Here is a 23274-nt window from a genome sequence, read left to right on the forward strand (position 1 = left end):
ATATTATGATTTGGTGCTATACAAATAAAATTGAATTGAATTGAATTGAATTTTAATTAATTAGCACTGATTTGATTTTGAATTTGATTGATCCCTTTTGTTGAGGGAACTGAGTCGGTGCTTTTTAAAAGCTGCAGATGAGCTGAGAACTTTATCAGAGGCATGAAACCATCAGTGGTTTACATGTTTCATAAAATCAGAGGTTTTAAATCAGGAAAACTTCCTGAGTCTGTCTCCTGAGAGCTGAACCGTTAGAAAACTGTCCCGACTTTGTGTTAGTGGAGAGAAGTTGGAGTCTCACAGACAGTGGAGAGTTTCAGATGCTTTTTATTGATGATTTGGAAAAGAATCGATCAACAGAAACAGACTGTTTCTTATCTCTTCTTCACTGTTTCAATCAAACTGAATCTGGAGGCATGAAGCTGTGATGCCTTTTGTTTAACTGTAGGAGTCTTTCTCAGTCTGTGATTGGCTGGATGGTGCAGCCACTGGGAGCTCAGCGGTCAATACAGGTTGGACAGGCTCCGCCCCCAACTCACCTGGAGGGAAAAAGAGTCAAACGATCCAGTAGAGTTAAACAGAGTCAGTTCTACTCTGTGTCTACTGAACACTGGGGTTAGTGGTAATAACCAGTACACAAATAATCAACAACTGGTTTATTGATTGGTCTGATCAGTTTATACAGATGTAATAACTGGTTTATTGATCAGTGTATACAGATGTAATATAAACCAGTGTCAGCTTAATATGGAGAACTCTATTGTTCTTTACTGTTTCTACTCCTGCAGTGTGACAGTGGAGCTCAACTCTACTCTTTACTATAGACGACAGTACAGTGAACTCCACTGTCAGAGTAGAATATAGTTGAAAATAACAGAGTTAACAACATTAAAATAGAAGAGACTGGAGTGAAACAAAGAGAGAGAAAGTAGAGGACATTAGAGTAGAGTAGACTGAATTAAAGTGAAACACAGTAAAGTATAATAACCAGACTGAACACAGTAGATTAGAAACAGTAGAACAGAGTCTGTCTCACTGCAGTGCACATTAATAGAGTTTCCTCCAGTAGAAAGACAGAAAAATAGATTTAAGAGAGTCAGATGGAGGAGGTCACAGGAGAGTAGAGAGGAGGTGACAGTAACAGTAGAAAACAGTGGAAGAGAGTAAATAAATGAAGCTGAAGCAGAACAGAGTAGAGTTCAGTAGAGTGACTCACCTGTCAGACCGGTCAGTCTGGGTCCCAGGTGGCTCCAGAACGAGCAGGATCTCTGACTCAGACCCTGCTGATGGACGAGGGTGGGGCTTAGCTGCAGGTAGGTGGGCGGGGCCTCAGAGGACTGGACTGGCTGCCAGCGGGGAAGAACTGACCCCCCCCCCACTCGGGACGGGTTCGGGTTCCTGAGAAAAAAACAGGAAAAATGAAGCAGCAACAAACAATCTGAGACAAGAACAGAGACACGACGCAGCACAGAGTCATGATGCGTTCAGGGGGAGGAGTCAGTTACAGGACGTCCACCTGAGTCTTACTGATACGTTTACTCAGCCTGCAACAGAGAGAAGAGCGAGTAACGAGCGACTCACCCCGTCCTGACGAAGCTGGAGACGTAGCTCATCATGGCCAGAGAGAGGCGGCGATCAGAGGAGGTGAAACGCTGAGAGCTGATTGGATGATGAGGAGTCCCGAACACAAGCTGAACGTCCAGAGGAACAAACACGTCTGCCCTGCAGACAAAACCAATCAATAGGTTTGATCGGTGCTGATCAGGACAGTCAAACAGGAAGTGACTGACATTAACTGACGTCACGGCAACGTTTGAAACACAGTTCAATGAAATGATCCAGGAGCTTTCACCTGCATCTTTACTGCACGTGCATCAAAATGTTAGTAAGTGGACACTGAGTGTGGAGAACAGTGGAGCTGTGATGGTGAACTGTTCACACGTGTACCTGTCGTTAGCAATGGTGGCGGGCTGGTGATACAGGAAGACGTTAGCTTTGCTGTTAGCCCAGTGGCTAGCCATCTGCAGAGTGGGACAGATGATGAACAGATCTCTGCAGGAGAGACAGGGGTCACAGTGAGGTCACAGTGAGGTCACAGTGAGGTCACACACACGACTGAGGACATTTAAGTTATTTCACCAGACTGAGTCTGTGTTTTATTTCACAGCAGGATGAGTCCAGGACCGGCTCTCAGGTGGAGCCAGGTCCTGGCAGGACAGTAAAAACTTTAGCATGAAACACAAACAGCTGATCTGCTGTGAACAGCTGTTTCCACAGATGTGATCAGAGTCGGACCTGGTGGCGTTGTTGAGCGCTCTGGAGAACAGGTTGTATCCGGCAGGTGAGGGACTGTGGTCCAGAGTATAGAACCAGGACGCCGCCTCCTTCAGCAGGCCGCTTCCTGTCTCGCCACCCAGCGAGCGACTCAGAGCCTCGTAAAAGGCCGTTTTACCATCGGCCCGACCCTGAAGAGCCTCGAAGTCCTGAAACAGTTAACAACACGGAGAGCCCCCCCCCCACAGACAATCTGTGTTGACAAAAGATTCTTAAGTCACCTGAGCCACTGAAAGCTCCAGATGAAATCAGGTAAGTGGACTTTGAATTAATATTTTTTCCAAGGTGAAGAATGAATCTATAAAAACACCTGATATAACCTGGTCTTCACTGAACCACAATAAACCTCATTCTCACTCTTTCAGAAAAGTAAAAAGTCAAATTCATTTTATTTTCGATGTTGATTCAAACCAACTCTTTTTCTTTGAGTGAAATTGTGACCTCTGACCTTTATCCTGCGAGCGCGGCTGATCAGCCCGTCGTGCTCCGATGTTCCCAGCAGCAGATCGACTCTGTGGAGGGTCGGCTGAGAGACCGACTGACGGACCGGAGACCAGGACCTGAAGGGGCCGCTGACCGCCAACAGCTGCAGACACAAGCAGAGGACAGGTGAGACCTGAGGGGACCTGGACTCTGATCCTGAAGGACTCAGCTGGTTTTTAAACTCTACCTTGGTCTGAGCAGCGTTGAGCGTGTGAACAGGTGTCGCTCTGAGGCAGGCAGGGAGGTCAGAGGTCACACAGCCGAGCTCTGTGGCCAGATCGAGCGCCTGACGTCTGGAGGTGGAGGGAGTCTGAGCCAGTGACGGAGAAAACACGGAACCGCCCTGTAGGAGGAGGAGGGAGAGGAGGAATGAGAGGAGGAGGGAGAGGAGGAAGAGGAGGAGGGAGAGGAGAAGGAAGAGGAGGAGGGAGAGGAGAAGGAAGAGGAGGAGGGAGAGGGAGAGGGAGAGGAGGAGGGAGAGGAGGAGGGAGAGGAGGAAGAGGAGGAGGGAGAGGAGAAGGAAGAGGAGGAGGGAGAGGAGGAGAAAGAGCAGGAGGAGGAAGAGGAGGAGGGAGAGGAGACTGGTTCCAGCTTTTATAAGACCTGAGATGTGGTTGGTTTCTGAGTCTCTGTGAAGAGCTGATGGATTTTTTTTTTTTTTGACGAATCAGAGAAAACAATGAATCAGAAAAATAAGCATCAGCTGATCAATAATAACAATAGATGGACAATGAAATCAGACAACAGAATGACAGTAGATGATGAACATGACAATAAAAACCAGTAGGAAGAGAAGAGAAGAGAGGAGTGATGATCTTCATGTTTCTCACCATCAGCATCATGCGCTGGAACAGAGGAGACGAAGAGGAGGGGAGGAGGTGTAGGCTCGTGATGTCAGCACCACGACGCTCCGCCCCCACCGTCACTCTTGTGTTGTCTCCGCCCACCAGGGAGATGTGGGCGTTCACCCAGCGAAGCACCGCCTCCTGGTCTGACAGGCCGTAGTTACCACGGAGACCAGACTCACCTGGAGAATGTTGAATGTGAGTCGTTCAGGAAGGTGTGTTTGTAATTACCTGTGTGTGTGTGTGTGTGTGTGTGTTTTACTTACCTGTGCTCAGGAATCCCAGCGCTGCAGTCCGGTAGTGTGCTGTTACCACAACAATATTACCCACAGCAGCAAGGGTGGAGCCATCCAGCAGCCCCGGGTTCTGATTGGCTGAAGGGTTGAAGAAGAAGACCAGGACTGGGACACGCCCCCTCTGACACACACAAATATCAACAGGTGAGCTGAGTTTCCTCAAAGGTGTTTTCCTGTTTAATCTAATCCAATCTGTTTCACATTCAACGACCTGAATGATTCTAATTTAAGGTGAGACGAGAGGTGACGAGGTGACGAGGTGACGAGGTGACAAGGTGACGAGGACTCACCACAGCAGCAGGAGAGAAGATGTTGAGGTAGAGACAGTCCTCACTGGAGGACGCAGACTCAAGATCACCAGGCTGGACACAGCTGGGACTGAAGGACACACAACATCAGACTGACAGACAGAGAGACAGACAGACAGAGAGACAGACAGAGAGACAGAGACAGACAGACAGAGAGAGAGAGACAGACAGACAGAGAGACAGACAGAGAGACAGAGACAGACAGAGAGACAGACAGGTGCTTCATCAGACAGACAGACAGACAGACAGACAGGTGCTTCATCAGACAGGTGCGTACCGTGGTTTGGTGGCGTCCCAGGTTCCCGTCCAATCAGCTGGCTGAGCATCCTCAAAGCGGAGCGATCCTATTGGTGGGCGGGCATATGGGACTCCTAGAAACTGAATGACTGTCCTCCGGTCTGAGCCCAGGGCTGTTTCCACGGCAACACCCTGCAGGATACCGTTACCCGTGATGGAGATGGTTGTAACCGACGGCAACCGCTCTGAAGAAACAAAAACATACAACCAGGTGAGCTCAGTGGGACTCAAACCTTCAACCTGTAAGTGCTGCTCTCTGCTGTGATTGGCTGATTGGCTCACCTGTCCTCAGGTACACCTGACGGGCAGGCTCTCTGATGACCAGCCTGCAGGAGGTGGTGGGTCTGGAGGAACTGGGGGCGGAGCTTAGGCCACAAGCTGTGGTGTCAGGGTAAAGGATGCAGCGAGTGGCAGACTCCACCTCACTGAGTGACACGGCGACACAAGACTCCGCCTCCTGACAGGCTAACAGGAAGTGAACAGCGAGGTGTCAACACAACACATATAACCCCAAGGCAGTAAAACGAGATGCTTCTGTTTTTCTGTGGTTACCATGGAGACACCAGTCCCTCGTCTTGTCCCGGTCAGTGCTGATGTCACGGCTTACATGGATGACATCATACTTAGAGACAGACGGGTCAACCAGGACTGATGAGTCAGAGAGGAGACGCCACTCGTCCAGAGACACTGAGACACAAAGATGAAGTATTAGTAGTAGTAGTAGTAGTAGTAGTAGTAATTGCAGAGGAAACAGTACATCATTAGTACTCGTAGTAGCAGCAGTAGAGGTCACAGCAGTGGTAGTGTTATTAGTACTGCAGTCGTGGTAGTAGCAGAAACAGGAGAAGTAGTAGAGACAGTACAGGTAGCATTTGAAGCAGTAGCACTGGTATCAGTATCAGCAGTAGTAGTAGTACTGCAGTAATAGTAGTATCAGTAGTAGTAGTACTGCAGTAGTCTCACCGTTGTTGCTGGTTGGTCTCAGAGTGAATGAAGGACACAGAGCAGGAGCTGAACTCCACTGATTGACTGAGAACACAAACAGGTCACATTAGTGTGTGTCTGTGTGTGTGTGTGTGTGTGTGTGTGTGTGTGTACTTGTACTTGCTGCATAGTAAGGACCAAAAAAAGTATTTTACTAACAGAGTGAGGACATTTTGGGAAAGTGAGGACATTTTGGCCGGTCCTCACTTTTTGAGACACCTTCACATCACATGTTGAGGGTTAAGACTTGGTTTTAGAGTTATGGTTAGAATTAGGTTTAGGTTAAGGTTAGAGTCAGGGTTAGGGTTAGGCACTCAGGTGTGATGGTTAAGGTTAGGGTAAGGGGCTAGGGAATGCATTATGTCAATGAGTGTCCTCACAAAGACAGAAGTACGTGTGTGTGTGTGTGTGTGTGTGTGTGTGTGCACTCAGTACCAGGTTTCTGGTACCAGCCGAAGGGGTCTGGTGTGGTCTTCACTACAGACAGTCTGCAGTCCTGACTCCTCCAGGTCGTCGTGTCGTCTTCACTGCAGGTCTGCACCCCGAGACTGATCAGAGACAGACACACCACGTCTGAACCACCTGCGCACACACAAACACACACACACACACACACACACAAAGGGTTTCTCTTTTCTTCACAATATTCATCATTCTTATTCATAAATCTTCTATACTTCAGCCTCCTGATCATTTCATCACTGATCAATCTGATTGATTTCTTGTTGGCTGTGTTTCTACATGTGTACTGAACTTGTGTTTCTTCAGCTCTGTTGTTTAGTTTTTAATAAACAAAAACACAAAAACCAATCAACAGTCAGTCAACATTAAAGCTGCGGTTACCTGGTGATTTGGTGTCTCGGACGAAGCCGATACCACGGCAACAAGGATCCTCATCACAACGGCGCTCACACTCCATGAATCTGAGCAACACACACACACACACACACACACATTTTTCAGACCACATAGACAACAGTTTAATTAAATCGTGTCACAGTCTCTCTCTCTGTGCGCTGTTACCCCTCAGACAGTGGTGTGTTCTCTCTCAGGCTGACTCGGCTGCGTACAGAGTAGGAAACCATCTTCTGGAAGGAAACTCTCTCGTAGAAACTCTTCACTGGTCCGGACAGATCCACTGAACACAGAGTCAGAGGTTAACCTGCAGAAAACCACTGCAGCTCCTGAGGTCACATGAGGTCATTTCTACAATCATTTGATTACATCAGCCAGTGAAGACCAAACTCTGAGATGAAATTCAAATTCAAAAACTCAGATGCAAAATGTTGCAAGTTGATTTCAATAAGTTAAATTCAGTTAAAATCATTTCACATGGTTTATATATTAGAGATGTTATAGTTGACTGTTTTACAGGTGCTTCTTTGACTGTGACTGTGAATGATGTGTCTGTGGGAAACACTAACTTCTGAACTGAAAACTGAACAGACAGCAGCAGTAGAGGATGCAGAGCTACAAAGAGCAGCAGCAGAGGATGCAGAGCTACAAAGAGCAGCAGCAGAGGATGCAGAGCTACAGACAGCAGCAGCAGAATAAATACCCCTCTTGCTGTGGGTGTTGTTGGGGGCTCTGTCCAGCAGGAGGCGGCAGGGTCGTCTCAGTGGTTTGTCGTACGCTCCACAAACTCTGCCGTCAGGATACAAGGAGCAGCTGAAGAAACCTGCTGAGTCAGCGTCTCTGAGGTCAACGACAGAGCAGTGCAGCTCCTCGTCACAACCTGACACACACAACGATGATCACAACAGTTGTGTGTTTATAGCAGCTGAAGTTTAACTCCAGAAAATACACTGAGGCCAGAGGAACACAAACTAGTGCGGAAGATACGAGCCGTACGTGTGAGACACCACAGCAAGGCCTGCTGGGAGTTGTAGTTCTTCTTGTTGAGCCAGAAGGAAAGTGTGGAGAGGTTCCTCTGAGGATCCACAAGAACGTCATCTTCTGACAGGGACTCAAACTTCTGCTGCACTGACCCTGAGAAAACACACACACACACACACAGGTCGCTCCATTATTAAAATGACCTGATGTTCTCTCTGTTATGAGTGAATGTTGAAGTTACATTAAACAGTTTTTATATGAGCAAGTTGAAACTGCACAACAACAGGTGGATGAAAACATTCACTGTTCAGTGTGTAGTGTTGTGTGTCATGTGTGCTACATGTATGACCAGACTTTTACATCCACACTGTGTCTCTTCATAACACCAGAGAAAAAAACGTTCGACACTGGAACCAGTTCAGAGACGATACGAACCGTCCAGAGGACGACTGAGCTCCGCTGCCACACATGAAGAAGAACCAGAACCAACTGCTGAGTCTGCATCTGACAAACAAACACGAAGTGAGAGCCAGTCAACACTGAGGAACAACCATCTTTACTCTGCTGTCCTGGTAGAAACAAACACCTGCAGGTCAGAGGTCAAAGGGCACCGTAGATGTCAGCAAACCTGACGCTGTGGCCTGAATTCTTACACAACCGTTAATACACAAAATAACCGCAACTGTACGTCACAGCCAGTGAAACTTCACAGAAATCAATGTTTTTCCTACAGTGACCACAACTTGTCTTTTTCCAGCTGTGAGCAGATGTTGTTTCAACAGTGTTCATCAACAGCACAACTACAGATCAGCCACAGTGTGTCTGAAGTGTGAACCTTGACCTGATGGAGGCATCATGAAAACTGTCCATGGAGATGTTTCACCTGTGACTACGTTACAGCTAAAGAGTGAGAGTTAGGATTAATATCAGAGGTCAGAGGTCAGGTACCAGTGCTCAGGTAGACAGCCTGGAAGCTGATGATGGAGGCCTGGTAGTCCTTCTTGTTCTTGCTGTCGGCAGGCAGAGCGGAGTCAGCTGGACACAATCAAACACACACACAGTTAACAGAATCTACTTCCTGTCTGAACAATGACGTCTGTTTCAGGTTGTTTCAGTCGTGGTTTCGTTTTCTCACTGATGGTGAACTTCTCTCCTCCAAAGTCGAACACGAAGCTCCTCTGCTGCTTGTTGTAGGTTAGCCCCGCCCCACAGATACGATTGGCTGCTCCCTGTCCAATCACGTCCCAGTCCTGGTCACCGCACATCAAGACCGACGGAGCTCTCAGCCAACCACAGAGCAGAGAACCTGAGGGGACGGGGTATAGGGGGAGGTGAGACATTCATTCATTCATGTAGTTAATTCATTCACATGTTCACCAATTCATTTGTTTATTTATTACATCATTTACCAAATTCATTTCTTCATACATTCACACATTTATTCATTCACACAATTAATTCAGTCATTCACGTTCTGTAATTCATTCATTCATACAGGTCAGTTATTACTGCATTCACTCATTTTATTCTTTCACTCAGTTTATTCTCTTATTCATTCTTTCATTTACTTTTTTCCATTCATACATTCACACGTTCATTCAGTTCCCTCAAGTACCCAATAAGTCATTAATTCATTAACTTACTGGCTCATCATTTGACTAATTCATTCATTCATCTAATTCATTCATCCATTTACATTCAGTTCCTTCATGTAATTACTTTATAAATCATTCACTTACTCTTTTGAAAAGTTATTCATTTAATGACTTCATTACATCACTCATTCATTTAATCTTTCATTTGTTCTATTTGTCTGATCACACATTTATTCATTCATCCAGTTCCTTACATACTCCCTCATTCAATTCCCTCATGTACTCATTTCATGTACCATTCTGACTATTCACTCATTCATTCATCCAATTTATTCGTTCATTTACACATTCATTTTTTCACACTATTTATTCTGTCAGTTTTTTCATGTACTCACTCAATAATTTGCTCATTCATCCATTCATCTGGGTGTTGCATGCTCCTGTCTCCATGGTAACGTACCTCCATTCAGGCTGTTCTGGTTGAGGATGAATCCGTCACAGCAGGTGTCGCGGCTGCAGCCGTCCTGACAGAAACGATGAGCATCAGACAGAGAGGTCCGTCTGGAGGAGAACACCTGAGTCCTGAACACACCTGAGATCGCCTTCCTCATCCTCATCCTCACAAAACTCTGCTGCTGCTGCCGCAAGGAAAACTCCGCCCCTGAATCACACACACACACACACAGGTACACACGCCTGACTGAACACACCCGTCAGACTGAACACTGGTGACAGTTACACTAATGTTTGAGTGTTATTCATCATACTAATGCCAGTCACTGGGTTGCCATAGTAACAGTACCTTTCTTCCTGATTACCAGCAGATCTGAAGCTCCGCCCCTCACTCTGAGAGAGCAGCTCAGCCAATCAAACAGCTCAGCTTGAGGATTACCCAGAAACCCACTGGTCTGAAGTGAAAATCAATTTTGATACAATAAATAAATATAATAAATAAATATTAATTTAATGACATACATTATACTTATTTTATATAAAATATATTTCTATAATAGAAATATAATGATATAAACACAGAACGTGTTGAGCAATAGTAATTCATTATTTACTGAGTAATAAGTTCAATAAGTAGTTAAACAAACAGTTGATGTAATGGAAGGCTATTATTGTCGTCCTCTGAGTGTGTGTGTGTGTGTGTGTGTTTACCTGCTGGGAGGTGTTGCAGTGTGTGTTCAGTGTGTGTGTGCTGTAGAGTTCACACTGAGTCTGTGTGTTGAACAGCGCCACATGGTGGCAGGACGGCTCCGCTGCACATGCTGAGAGAAATGAGCAGTAATAATAATAATAATAATAATAATAATGTAAAAATACTGTAAATTCAAAATGTTACTGTCGTGAAAATGTTTTTAAATGAATCAAAAGTAAAAATTTGCAGAACTTTTAATTTCACACATTTATAGCTCATCAGTTACTAATAAAACTGAATGTGTGTGTGTGTGTTTGTGTCACCTTGGACACAGGTTTTGAGGTCAGAGGTCATCGTCTGCAGGACTTCAGTATCATCAGCTCCAACAATCAGATCTGATCCAGGAACAGCCTGAAACCTGCTGAGAACTACAACGCGCGCACACACACACACACATTACAAAGTGCCTCACAGAGAAACAACTAAACACACCAATGAATCCAAATGTAAAAACAGATCTGCTCTCTGATTGGCTGCTTCGTCTTCACCTGAGCACTCCTCATCAGTCAGAGGTTTGTCGCTGTTGGTCCACTCAAGCTCCGTCCCCTTGCTGCTGAAACACCTCCACCTGCCAGACAGGAAGTCAGGCTGTGCTGACAGGAAGTCACCACGGTCTGAACACCGCAGACCCCGCCTCTGACACTCTGTCACGCCTGACACGCAGACACAGGTAAACCACAGTCAGGTAAACCACAGACACAGGTAAACCACAGTCAGGTAAGCATATTTTCATTAATCGACCAATTGCTGCAGCTCTGGATGGACTGAACAAACCACAGAGACTCACACTGACTGACGGATGATGCTCCAGCAGGTGAGGAACCTGTGGGACACCTGTTGCAGAAGTCCCTCCCCTCTTCATCCTGATAGGTTCCCTGAGGGCACGGAAGACACACCCCCTCCCTGGAGAAACTCCCAGCAGGACAAATGACTGCAGACAGAGACAGAGACAGAGACTAAACCACCTTCTGAGTCAGCTATGGGACAGAGGCCTACAGAGACCTACAGAGACCTGCTGAGACCTAGAGAGACCTAGAGGGACCTGCTGAGACCTAGAGAGAGCTAGAGAGACCTGCAAAAACCTGCAGAGACCTAGAGAGACCTGCAAAGACCTGCAGAGACCTAGAGAGACCTGCAGAGACCTAGAGAGACCTGCAAAGACCTGCAGAGACCTAGAGAGACCTGCAGAGACCTAGAGAGACCTGCAAAGACCTGCAGAGACCTAGAGAGACCTCCAGAGACCCAGAGAGACCTACAGAGACCTACAGAGACCTGCAAAGACCTGCAGAGACCTAGAGAGACCTGCAAAGACCTGCAGAGACCTAGAGAGACCTGCAGAGACCTAGAGAGACCTGCAAAGACCTGCAGAGACCTAGAGAGACCTACAGAGACCTACAGAGACCTGCAAAGACCTGCAGAGACCTAGAGAGACCTGCTGAGACCTAGAGAGAGCTAGAGAGACCTGCAAAAACCTGCAGAGACCTAGAGAGACCTGCAAAGACCTGCAGAGACCTAGAGAGACCTGCAGAGACCTAGAGAGACCTGCAAAGACCTGCAGAGACCTAGAGAGACCTGCAAAGACCTGCAGAGACCTACAGAGACCTACAGAGACCTGCAAAGACCTGCAGAGACCTAGAGAGACCTACAGAGGTCTACAGAGACCTGCAGAGACCTGGAGAGACCTGCAGAGGTCTACAGAGACCTGCAGAGACCTGGAGAGACCTGCAGAGACCTAGAGAGACCTCCAGAGACCTAGAGAGACCTGCAAAGACCTGCAGAGACCTAGAGAGACCTCCAGAGACCCAGAGAGACCTAGAGAGACCTACAGAGACCTACAGAGACCTGCAAAGACCTGCAGAGACCTAGAGAGACCTGCTGAGACCTAGAGAGAGCTAGAGAGACCTGCAAAAACCTGCAGAGACCTAGAGAGACCTGCAAAGACCTGCAGAGACCTGCAGAGACCTGCAGAGACCTAGAGAGACCTGCAAAGACCTGCAGAGACCTAGAGAGACCTCCAGAGACCCAGAGAGACCTACAGAGACCTACAGAGACCTGCAAAGACCTGCAGAGACCTAGAGAGACCTACAGAGGTCTACAGAGACCTACAGAGACCTGGAGAGACCTGCAGAGACCTATAGAGACCTGCTGAGACCTAGAGAGAGCTAGAGAGACCTGCAAAAACCTGCAGAGACCTAGAGAGACCTGCAAAGACCTGCAGAGACCTAGAGAGACCTGCAGAGACCTGCAGAGACCTAGAGAGACCTGCAAAGACCTGCAGAGACCTAGAGAAACCTCCAGAGACCCAGAGAGACCTACAGAGACCTACAGAGACCTGCAAAGACCTGCAGAGACCTAGAGAGACCTACAGAGGTCTACAGAGACCTGCAGAGACCTGGAGAGACCTGCAGAGACCTAGAGAGACCTGCAGAGGTCTACAGAGACCTGCAGAGACCTGGAGAGACCTGGAGAGACCTAGAGAGACCTACAGAGGTCTACAGAGACCTGCAGAGACCTGGAGAGACCTGCAGAGACCTAGAGAGACCTGCAGAGGTCTACAGAGACCTGCAGAGACCTGCAGAGACCTGGAGAGACCTGCAGAGACCTAGAGAGACCTGCAGAGGCCTAAAGAGACCTAGAGAGACCTGGAGAGGCCTACAGAGACCTAGAGAGACCTGGAGAGACCTACAGAGAGCTAGAGAGACCTAGAGAGACCTACAGAGGTCTACAGAGACTTGCAGAGACCTGGAGAGACCTGGAGAGACCTGCAGAGACCTAGAGAGACCTGCAGAGGCCTACAGAGATGTACAGAGACCTGCAGACACCTGGAGAGACCTGGAGAGTCCTACAGAGACCTACAGAGACCTACAGAGACCTGCAGAGGCCTAGAGAGACCTGCAGAGGCCTAGAGAGACCTGCAGAGGCCTACAGAGATGTACAGAGACCTGCAGAGACTAAATCACTCACCGCATCCTTCACTGTCACTGGCCAGGTGGTAACCACGGGAACAGCCAAAGTTTGGTGTCGTCATGGAAACCAGTTTGGGCTCTGACATGAGTGTAGACGGGATATTACCCAGAAGTCCCTGAACTCCTTCTAGCAGTCTGGACTCGTTCATGAACAGACCTGGTTTGAAAGATAAAGAATTCTGATAAAGTCTCCTCTGGTTCAGTCTGAGGCTGCGTCTCAAAAACTGACTTTTGACCTTTTAAGATGAAGTGAACATGTGACATCACAGGTCACATATGTTTGTTAGGTAAAATTATCCAGTGCATTGTCCTGTTTATTAGGTACACTCTGCAGAGAGGTGTTTCTGTTCATCAGCCCTGAACACTGAGTCCTTTGTGAGGGAGGATTCACTGCAGGACTGTTGGATGAGATCGTCTTAGATTTAACTGGGTGGATCCTAATTAACTGAGTGTAACAGAAATATGTTTTTCCTCTTGCGAGTCCTAAACCAGAAAAACTAACAGATTGAAGATACTTGAATTTCTGCTCCAACAGGTTTGCACTTTGATAATCAGAGACATGTTAAAATGAAGGTTTTTTTAATGGAGTCTGGTGGGATATTTTCTCCCTCAGGTGACAGGTTAATGGTGTTGTCTGTCTGAACTTGTCTGTCTCTGCTCACCAATGTCATGGAGGTCAGGGAGGTCAGAGGTCGGGAGGTCAGACAGGGCGATGCTCCATCTGACTGTTAACTTTAGTGAGTCGTCACCGTCACACTGCAGACGCACCGACGAGTCGTCACACAGCAACACAGAGTGGCCCGACATGGGGAGCTACACACAGAGACACAAACACACAAATAAAAACATTTTGTTTATGTTGCTTCACAATGAACCAGATTCACTTTAACCATAAAACCTTTGACCCAGACCCAGTTTGTGCAGCTGATTCAGACTCAGGTTCTTGAACTAAACTTCTTGTGTGGCGGGTTGTAGTTGACAAATGAAGCGCATCATTTTTAAATGATGTGAATTTTTTTAAAGTTTTACACATTTACACATTTTATTTCTCATGAGTTACTGGGATAAAAACCATCCTGCAGACTGAGTCCAGATTCTACATAAACTGTTTCCATGCATTTTTCTTCTTGCATGTGAGGGCTGCACATTAAACACAGTGTAGTGCAGCAGTCGTCAGTATCAGGTGGTCCTGGTAGGTGTTCACCTGTGCGGAGCAGACCCCCCTGCTGGTCATCGAGCTGAACAACACAGACTGTAAACTGCTGATCTGAGAGCAGGACGACGATGACAACAACCAGAGCTGAGACAGGGACACCGTCTGCAGAGGCTGAGAGACTGCGTGCACACACACACACACACGCACACACAGAGTTATGCATGAGTATTTAAGGATTCAAACGTTACAGGGTCCTGCTAAAATAAAAACAGTGACTGATGAAACACGTAAAAACATGTAAATGTAAATCATAAAAATTCAAAAATGTGTAAACATATGTCACAAGGTCAAATATGCACCATGAAGAACAGCTGATTCATTCTGAGTTTGATAAATTATATTTTTGATGCTGCTTTAAATATTTCTGAGGCCTTCTGCCCTCTAGAGGCCAAAATTCATTAATGACAGTTGAAAGTAAAAAAACTGCAGTTTGGTAATTTGACAAAAGCCATGAAGCTGAACAGTGATGGGTGGATCATCTCTCAGCTGCCTGAAACAAAGGGAATCTTAACTGTGATGAATTAAGATGATGTAACTGGGATAAAAACAGCAGCATGATCCTTTAAAAGTTCGAAGGTCTCACTCTGACAGGCTCCTCTCAGAGGTGCGTTTTCTCCGGCCCATCGGCGACTTTCGGTCTCACACAGGAAGATGCTGGCAGGAAGTGAGTTGTGGTAACCATGGTGACAGACGAGATCACAACTCTGACGACCATCAGTTGCCCGTTGGCAGACCAGTGCACCGTGGGTAATGTCAGGGTTGGGACAGAGAGGACCTGGAGAAGAGAATGACCAACATGTGGACCAATCAGGAGCCTGAGTGGCAGCTGCAGTTCCTCTAACGTCCACCAGGTGCTGCTGATCTAATTCATGTCCCTTCACATGTCACAATAAAACAACCAAGGACATACGATCACATGATGGTGTCACTCCTGTCTGTCGAGGCGTCCTGGTCCCGCCCACTTCCTGCCCATCCACGGAGACACACCAACAGGAAGTGACATCACACTGCAGCGGGATGAAGGAGCCATCGGGGCGACACTGGAGACCCTGCAGCTCACACCAGCTGGGACCTGAATGCAGCACATAGCATTTACCAGTTTACAGAGTTGAATGTGACAGTGAATGCATCACTGACAGACAGACGTGTGTGTGTGTGTGTGTGTATGTACATGTCAGCTGTCCGGTGGCGCTCAGTGTTGCTGTTTGTATCGTCTCTCCAGTCAGAGGGTTCACACACCAGCCTGCAGCTCCTCCCGTCTGCAGCACAGAGTAACGACCGTCCTGACACACACACACACACACAGACACACACACACACAGAGTTTTTTTTGTCACATACACAGTGTGTGCAGTGAGATGCAGTTTGGTGTGAACAATAACAAATATAAAAGGATAAAATTTTACATAAAAAACTACAAATTATGTGGTTTCAGATCCGTTCAATAAGCAACTGGCTTCTAAAGAAGGTGTGTCTGACTGTAACGTCTCAGTGTGACAAACATATGTGGGACGATTTCTGAGTCAGGTGAGGATCAATCAGATCAGATGCACACTAAGTGTGTGTGTGTGTTCCTACCTCCTCACACTTTGGGAGGGAAGCTGAGGTGGTGGTGATGTCAGAGCCTTTCATCCAACCAGAGAGCAGAGAGTGAGCCTCAGCTCTCTGACAGCGAGTCAGACCTGCAGGACACACACACACACACACACACACACACACACACACACACACACACACACACACACACACGACAATATAAGTCAGATTTTTACTTTAACCACATGGAGGAAGTGATGTGATAATCTGTGTAGTTGTTAAAAGGAGGATTTAAATAAGGCTCTTAAGGTGTGTGTGTGTGTGTGTGTGTGTGTGTGTGTGTGTGTGTGTGTGTGTGTGTGTGTGTGATCTTACATTTGGGCAGGCTGAGTGAGCGGCTGCTCAGAGAGTCAGGGACGTACTCTCCATCTTCATCAACGCACCAGCACTGACCTGAACACAAACATGTAAACACGTTGATGAAGACTGACGTGCTCGAGTAAATGTACTTGTTACTTTCCAGATATTTAATTGAGATGGTTGAGGTTAAAGGTCAGGAAGTCATCATATCAAAGTGCAGGTGTGTGTGACCTGTGCTGTGGTAACACTGTGTGTGCAGCCAGTGTCCCTCAGCGTCACACTGTGGAGTGAAGGGCTGGTAGGACTGACGCTGAGGAGGCAGGAACATCTGTACGGCTGAAAAACAACAACAGTTTCATTTAAACCAGATCACTGGTGAGTTTGGATCTTACAGGTTCACACTTTGTGACCTTGTCGCACCTCCAGCTATCAGGACAAAACTGGGACCTGAACTGAACATGTTGAATCAGCTGTGATCATTAAACTCCAGCTCTTAAATATTCAGGAACATTCATTTAATCTGACAGAATCTACGTCAAACCGACTCACTGGAGTAAGCAGCCAATCGCAGAGCAGCTTTGGATCGGCTCAGCAGCCTATCAGAAATCCGTATGTCCTCCTCTGATTGGCTGATCAGCAGCTCCTCGGGGGTCAGACGCAGACCTTCAGCCAATAGGAATCCGTATCCCAGAGGTAGGTGGGAGGAGTTAGAGAGAGCGATGATGCTCTTCACCTCCTCTCTGAACGCTGTGACCTCAGCCAACACCTGAGAGCACCCACCTGCAAGTTAGCATCAACTCTGTCAGTGTGGCTAATGGGTTAGCACGCTGCGCTAATTAACGTCACATTCATTAACTCTTCCAGCTGAATATTTTATTAGTAGAGTATCAAACATGACGCAGATATATAAAGAGCCAGGGTAACAGAGGGATTCTGGGTAAAAATAAAAAACATTAAAGTGGTTGTCTTAAATTATTGATGAGATAGGGATGATTTATAGGGTTTAACAGGGAGAGTGATGCCTCTTTTACCTGATAAACAATCTTTGGCAGAGTTCACGCAGACAGACACACAAAGTGTCATCACTGTGCTGTTGCCGCCTCCGTCTCTAAAAAGAAGCTAAAAACTGCTCAGTTCTCTTCTGTCATTAATCTTTTCATCCTGCACTTTAATCAGACATCAGCTGTTTTATAATCTGTGTTTTAAACTGTTCTTATTATTCTTGTATCTCTATTTTTATGCTTCTTTTATTTCTGTTAAACACACCGAATGACCTCTGTGTATGATGATAATCAACTCTTTGTCCTCGTGTCCAGCTGCTGTCGTCTTTACATGATCACGTCTCACCGACATCTCATTCTGACGTCTTGTGTGTTTCTGTGTGATTAGGACTTAAAGTCTGCAGCCTGCAGACAGAGGCCTCTCAAGCAGCACTTCTTTCTTTCAGTATCTGAACATAACTTTGTTGTGTTCTCTGTTTACTGAAACCAAAGTGACACAGCTTTGCTTTTCTTCGTTTTTTAGCCCTTCCTCAAATTCGTCTGTCGCTAGTTTGATGGATCAAATATTCATGAAGACTTGAAACTGAGGCTTCTGTACAGAGCGAGGGTGAGATCTCTCCACTGGACTCAGTCTGCGTCAGTGTTTTTATAAATGAGTTGAACTGACCTGCAGAGGCCTGAAGCTCCTGTGTCGTTCTCTCTGGACCTGAAACACAACAGACTGTTGGCACTAGAACACGATGAACTGTGATAGAAAATGTCCTGATCTCATTCTTTCTCCTCTGAGGATGAACCCTTCAGATGATCACATGATTTTTCCTTTAGCGCCACCCTCAGGACAAACTTCACATTAAGACTTCAAACAAAGTGACATCGTGACCTCACGTCACCAGTTTAGGTTTTTTCTCCTTTTGAATAAATTTTAACATAAAAAATTCACCATCAATTTACAGGAAAGAGAAAAGTTTTCAAAACTGAATATAACTTGATGCAGGAGAGTTTTAATTGTTTTATAGTATATTTAAATTGTTGATGTTTTCCAGCTGTTTCCTGCAGCTCTCTTTGGTATTTATATGTATATAAATGTATGTATGTGTGTATATCTGTGTATATGTAGGTACTGTGCGTGTGTGTTTGAACTGGTGTGTGAGTGGGTTCATGTGTATATTTGTCTTAATAACAACATTGATCTATTATTATTAATTATTATTAGCTGAGCTCCACTCAGGTACTGCGACTGAACTTTGTTGTATTTAACTGTATAATGACAATAAAGATATTCAATTCAATTCAGTAAAATACATGTTAAATGTTCTGCAGCTACATCATCTGTCAGTGGCGCTCGGCCTGTTTAACATTAGGTGTCTTACAGCTGACGGCGCCGCCTGTTGGCCCAGCAGTCACTGTTTTCCCCTCAGTGTCCACACAGAAGCAGTGCGACCCGACACACTGCAGCGGCAGGAAGTCCCCGTCCTCCGAGCATGCTGGGACGTGGAGTTCAGCTCCAGCCGCCATGTTTCCTTTCACCTTCAGTGCCATCGCTCGCTCTCTCTCACAGTGGGACGGACAGCGAGGCCGACGACCAGAGGTCCGCGAACCTGTGACCTCCAGACCCCGAGGGTCGACGCACCAGCACTCCCCACCCTGACACTGCACCTCCTGGAAACCACCGCTGGGCGTGCAACTGGGAACAAAGATGGCGGCTGCATCCTCCTCCTCCTCCTCCTCACCAGAGCAGGAGCGGAGCAGAGGAGTCAGAACCTGGAGAACAACAAGAAGCTAATGAGGCACAGTTTCAGCCACAATAACTTCCCTGTGGAGTTTACATTCACTGTTACTGTTTCAGTCTCTGAGCTCTGACAAACTTATTTCCTTAAATAAAACATTTGTAAAGTTGAGTAGTGGAGCAGGGTCATCAGTCCATCACTGAACTAGTCTGAGTCGATATTAACTTCTCTGTAAGGTCATGACAGCTGCCGTCATCTAGCTGAGATCTAAATGAACAACAGAGTCACAGTTAAGATCTGTACACAGAGTTGTTGCAGCTCCATTGTCCTCAGAGAGGCCGCCTGCTGCTGACAACATGCACAGCCTTTAATCTGAGCTCAGGATGGTTCAACTGTCGTCACCTAGCCGCCGCAGCTCGCCCTGTGTCCAGCTAACTTACAGAGGTTTTGTTCACATCCTGACCAGATTGTGTGGCTGCAGCAGTGACAGTGTCGGTTACAGGTCTGAGGGAACTCAGTCCACTGTCACATTAGAAACAAGAGAGACAGGATGCTGCTCTTTTCCTTCTAAAACACAGTGTTATTCAGGACCTTGTTGAGGCCTGCAGATCTCTGACACTGTCTGAGGTAAACACCTCTTCATCAGCAGTGAACAGTCAGAGCTCAGAGGTTTGGTGAGACGTTCGAAGACAAGCTGTATCTGACCTGTTCCACTGAGTTGGACTGTGAGCTGCTGAGCCCTGTAAGTGTGTGTTGGAGGGCGGAGAGGAAGGCAGGATCCTCCAGGGCTCTGCTGACGGACTGGACCAGGTCCCGGTTCTTCTGGAGGCTGACGGTGACGCTCTGGGAGGAGAGACGCTCCAGGCCGAGAGCTCCTCGAGGTCCCACCGCCCCGCTGAGGTTGAGGGCTGCAGCGTTCTTCAGAAACTTCCCTCCGAACAGGTTCTCCTGGAGGCGACGGGGGGAGGCGCGAGTCAGAGCCTGCAGAGCCCCTCCCACAGAGGGGAACAGACCCTGGAGGACTTCGACCAGGTGAGACAGGAAGAAGGTTGGGTCCGCCTCCACCGGGAGGAGGTCCCTGAGAGGCCGCAGAAGGGAGAGACAGGAGGCTGGAGATCTGCCGGAGGAGGCCTCAAAGAGAGGAGGATCAACAGGACCGGAGAAGAGCCGGGACAGGGCCAGACGACGCTGAGAGGGACAGTCAACAAGACCTGAACCTGGAGGAGGGGGAGGAGGAGAGGGGAGGTTAGAAAAGGAGAGGAGAGAGGACAGAGGAGAGGCGATGAAGAGAGGAGAGGAGAGGAGAGGAAGACAGAACAGAGAAAAGGAGGGGAGAGAAGACAGCGGAGTGAAGACAGAGGAGAGGAGGAAGGACAGAGGAAAGGAGAGGAGGGAAGAGGAAATAAAGAGAGGAGAGGACAGAGGAGAGAGGAGGACAGAGGAGAGAGGAGGACAGAGGAGAGGAGGAAGGACAGAGGAAAGGAGAGGAGGGAAGAGGAAATAAAGAGAGGGGAGGACAGAGGAGAGAGGAGGACAGAAGAGGGTAGAGGAGAGGACAGAGGAGAGGAGAGGAGAGAGGAGGACAGAAGAGAGGGTAGAGGAGAGGATTAAATGAGATGAAGACCCAGGATGAAGTGAAAGGAGATGAATGGTTCTGAAGAGGAGGAACAGGAGAGGTGAAGAAACCAGTTGTGGGGCTGCAGCTTGGAGCAAACTCTGTTGTAATGAATAAAGGGAACGTGTTTAATATTGAACATGGATCCTTAAAGTCCTGCAGGCTGCTCCTCCACACTCACTGCAGACCAGGGAGTCTCCGTGCTGTCGTGTCCCAGGAAGCTCTCTGCCTGTGGGGTTGACACACCAGCACTGCCCCCCCCGCTGACACTGTTTGGATGTGAAGGGTCCTCCGCTCTCACAGGTCGGGACGAAAACACTGGACGCCTCCATCGCTGCTCGCCGCTCCTCCTCGCAGGGGGAGGGACCTGAAACAAAGTGGTGACACCTCTGCTGAAACCAGTTCAAACCAGTCTGAACCAGTGTTCACTGGTCAAGCTGAAAGTTAACACTGTGGGCTGTATGTGTGATCACATTATGTTTGAACTGGTCTAAACTGAAATGTGTGGAGCCAATAAATCCAGATTCTAACATCTGTAACATCTGTAATTTAAACCAAAGGATTTCAGTTCAACCAAATAAGAATCTGTTAAATCTGGTTTAAAGCACCACATCAAATCTGAGGAGCCTTGTTGTAGTTTACTGGTCTAAACTGGTTTAAATCTGCTGAAACTAATCTAAACCAGTACAAAAGGCCAAAGGGTCCAGAAGTCCAGACGTCCCTCTACCTGCTCCTCCTGCAGGATCCTGAGGTGTCTGGGTCCAACCTGGGTCTCTTTAAATCTGCTGTAGCTGAGACCAGCAGCTTTGCCCAGCGTTAACAACTTTATTTAAACTTAACCAGTTTCAGTACATTCAGCTCTGAGCTGAAGGATCCACCCTGACTCTAAACCAGTGAGATCCAGCTGAAGTGAATCTGGATCAGTTTACATCTGAAGTGTCCGGTGAGGGCGAGGCGGACTCCCAGCATCCTCCTCTGCAGGACTCTGTAGATGTTGGTTTGAGAGAAGGAGCGACCGGACCGCAGACCAGAGAACGCAGAGTCGTACACCTCCGACAGGAGGAGCTCCACACCTGGACAACAAGTACACACCTTCATCATCATCATCATCATCATCATCATCATCATCAGTGTGGAAACCAGCATGTGACTGTTTGTACCTGTGCCCTGCAGCTCTCGGCCTCTGCTGTCTGAACAGAAACAGTACGAGGAAACCATCGGGAACGACTTCCTGAAACTGCTGAACGTCTCAAAGGATTCTGGGAAACTGGAACAACACACACACACACACACACACACACACACACACAGACATGTGAGACTTATCAAAGACAGACAGACAGACAGACAGGTGTGTCCAGGTGAGAGTACCTGCTGAAGGCGTGCAGCAGGTCCAGCTCTGTCCTGTCGGTCATGTTGATGAATTTACACTGAACAGGGAGGAAGCTGCCGTCTGCTGCACACTGAGGAGGAGACAGAGATCTGGAGCCGTGGAGGAGCCGCCTCCCCCTCACCTCACAGCTACCAGGACCTGAAGGTCAAAGGTCACACAGAAGAGGGCGGAGACAGCAGTCACTGGTTTGTTCTGAACTACAGCCCAGTCAGAGGTAGTATCAGAGTGTCAGCAGTATTTGTACGTACAGCGCTCAGGTCTCGCGCTCTGTCGGGTCCCGTACAGCTCCATGCCGTCCTGGTCCACACACCAACACTGCCCCCTGCTGGAGTCACACTGAACTGACTCAAAGAGGCCTGAAGGAGCACAGCGCAGGACCGACTGCAGCTGGCAGGGAGACGGACCTGCAGACAGACAGGTAGACAGACAGGTACTGTGTTTGGCTGCACCAGTCAATGAGGAGGAACTGATATCTCTGAGTTTTCTGTTGTGATCATTGTAAATAATTTGATTTGATTTGGACCTTTCATTAAACATGTTAACGTGTCGGTGTTTCTCACAGTGAGGAGCAGAGCCGTTGGTTCGAGTCCCGACGACCTCCTGACCTTCAGCATCGACACACCAACACTCCTGACCCTGCCCACTGCACTGCACAGGTCTACACACACACACACACACACACACACACACACACACAAATCTTTACAGGTGAACACTGAACTGATCTAATTTAAAATGATCTAATTATGGGATGTTATCAGGTGAACATATTCTCAGACTCTCATTGGACACTATCAGTTTACCTGAACCTGCCATCCTCCATACAGTGAGGGATGACACCTTGTTGCTTGGCAACAGCCGCGCCCCTTAGCAGCTCACATTGGCTCAGGGTTTCTGACTCCAGCTGGTACTCTGGACAACACCATCAGTAACAGTGACATCATCAGTAACAGTGACATCATCAGTAAACAGTGACATCATCAACAAGCAGTGACATCGTCAGTAAACAACAGCAACTTCAGGACACAATGACAACAATAAATAATTAGTAAATGAAACCTGATGACCGAATCATCGACAACATGACAGTAGAGGTCTACACGGGTCCACGAGTCTGAGGAACCAAGAACTGACTCAGGATCCGAGTCAGACCAGGTCCAAATTCTGCTCAGTCTCATCAGATCAGGTCTGGTTTTACTGCTGGGGTCTCAGGTCTGTGTTAAAACGCTCAACAGCTGAGTGGACCTGTTGGGACCAGAGCGGACCTGGTATCTGGTG

At 47.5% G+C, this 23274-nt stretch overlaps 3 protein-coding genes across 7 annotated transcripts in view; 1 reads left to right on the plus strand and 2 right to left on the minus strand.

Annotated features, from left to right (window-relative positions):
- Positions 1–23274, plus strand: part of LOC139612811 (polymeric immunoglobulin receptor-like) — a 60694-nt gene that overhangs the window by 29579 nt on the left and 7841 nt on the right. The window contains exons 1-2 of one of the 3 annotated variants that reach the window (XM_071468829.1): positions 22014–22426; positions 22559–22652. The exons of 1 other annotated variant lie outside the window; for it this stretch is intronic. The gene's annotated coding sequence lies outside the window, so the exon portion shown is untranslated. Of the gene's footprint in view, positions 1–22013; positions 22427–22558; positions 22653–23274 lie in introns of those variants that run through there. One more of the 3 variants, XM_071468828.1, reaches the window with a different exon arrangement.
- tg (thyroglobulin) lies at positions 310–21911 on the minus strand. Of its 3 annotated transcripts, XM_071468818.1 has the most exons (44): positions 21764–21907; positions 21533–21676; positions 20785–20970; positions 19694–20205; positions 18632–19022; positions 17929–17967; positions 16810–17040; positions 16492–16596; positions 16276–16353; positions 15943–16046; positions 15536–15647; positions 15275–15436; positions 14948–15139; positions 14353–14483; positions 13811–13961; positions 13147–13305; positions 10970–11113; positions 10671–10835; positions 10446–10550; positions 10143–10252; positions 9781–9886; positions 9439–9639; positions 8519–8689; positions 8332–8418; positions 7819–7887; positions 7399–7536; positions 7106–7282; positions 6571–6685; positions 6391–6470; positions 5983–6129; positions 5527–5592; positions 5116–5250; positions 4846–5028; positions 4544–4748; positions 4249–4336; positions 3929–4079; positions 3648–3844; positions 3005–3160; positions 2783–2920; positions 2296–2483; positions 1948–2052; positions 1582–1722; positions 1217–1398; positions 310–539 (listed from the first exon to the last, which is right to left on the minus strand). In XM_071468818.1, exons 1-44 carry the CDS (start codon positions 21819–21821, stop codon positions 439–441), a joined length of 6606 nt encoding a protein of 2201 aa, XP_071324919.1. In that variant the 5' UTR covers positions 21822–21907; the 3' UTR covers positions 310–438. The 3 variants fall into 3 exon arrangements, with proteins under 3 accessions (XP_071324919.1, XP_071324918.1, XP_071324920.1); XM_071468817.1 differs by having other exon boundaries at positions 7819–7881; positions 21533–21911; XM_071468819.1 differs by having other exon boundaries at positions 21533–21911.
- On the minus strand, positions 21885–22936 carry LOC139612813 (thyroglobulin-like). Its single transcript, XM_071468836.1, has 4 exons — positions 22800–22936; positions 22557–22654; positions 22245–22400; positions 21885–22134 (listed from the first exon to the last, which is right to left on the minus strand). The coding sequence occupies exons 1-4, from the start codon at positions 22817–22819 to the stop codon at positions 21929–21931; spliced, it is 480 nt and encodes a 159-aa protein (XP_071324937.1). The 5' UTR covers positions 22820–22936; the 3' UTR covers positions 21885–21928.

Source organism: Trachinotus anak, unplaced genomic scaffold (assembly GCF_046630095.1).
Source record: "Trachinotus anak isolate AG129_WGS33_773 ecotype Australia unplaced genomic scaffold, CSIRO_AGI_Tana_v1 ptg000032l, whole genome shotgun sequence".
Lineage (NCBI taxonomy): Eukaryota > Metazoa > Chordata > Actinopteri > Carangiformes > Carangidae > Trachinotus > Trachinotus anak.

Excerpts from the sequence above, each read along its gene's own strand:
- tg (XM_071468819.1), bottom strand. The coding sequence starts at position 21,821 with ATGGTTTCCTCGTACTGTTTCTGTTCAGACAGCAGAGGCCGAGAGCTG. Across the intron at positions 17,968-18,631 it reads AACAGGCGGCGCCGTCAGCT|GTCCAGAGAGAACGACACAG; the intron begins GTAAGACACCTA and ends GTTGTGTTTCAG. Across the intron at positions 5,029-5,115 it reads GAGGGACTGGTGTCTCCATG|CCTGTCAGGAGGCGGAGTCT; the intron begins GTAACCACAGAA and ends ACTTCCTGTTAG.
- LOC139612813 (XM_071468836.1), bottom strand. The coding sequence starts at position 22,819 with ATGGAGGATGGCAGGTTCAG. Across the intron at positions 22,655-22,799 it reads ATGGAGGATGGCAGGTTCAG|ACCTGTGCAGTGCAGTGGGC; the intron begins GTAAACTGATAG and ends GTGTGTGTGTAG. Across the intron at positions 22,401-22,556 it reads CAACGGCTCTGCTCCTCACT|GTCCGTCTCCCTGCCAGCTG; the intron begins GTGAGAAACACC and ends GTCTGTCTGCAG.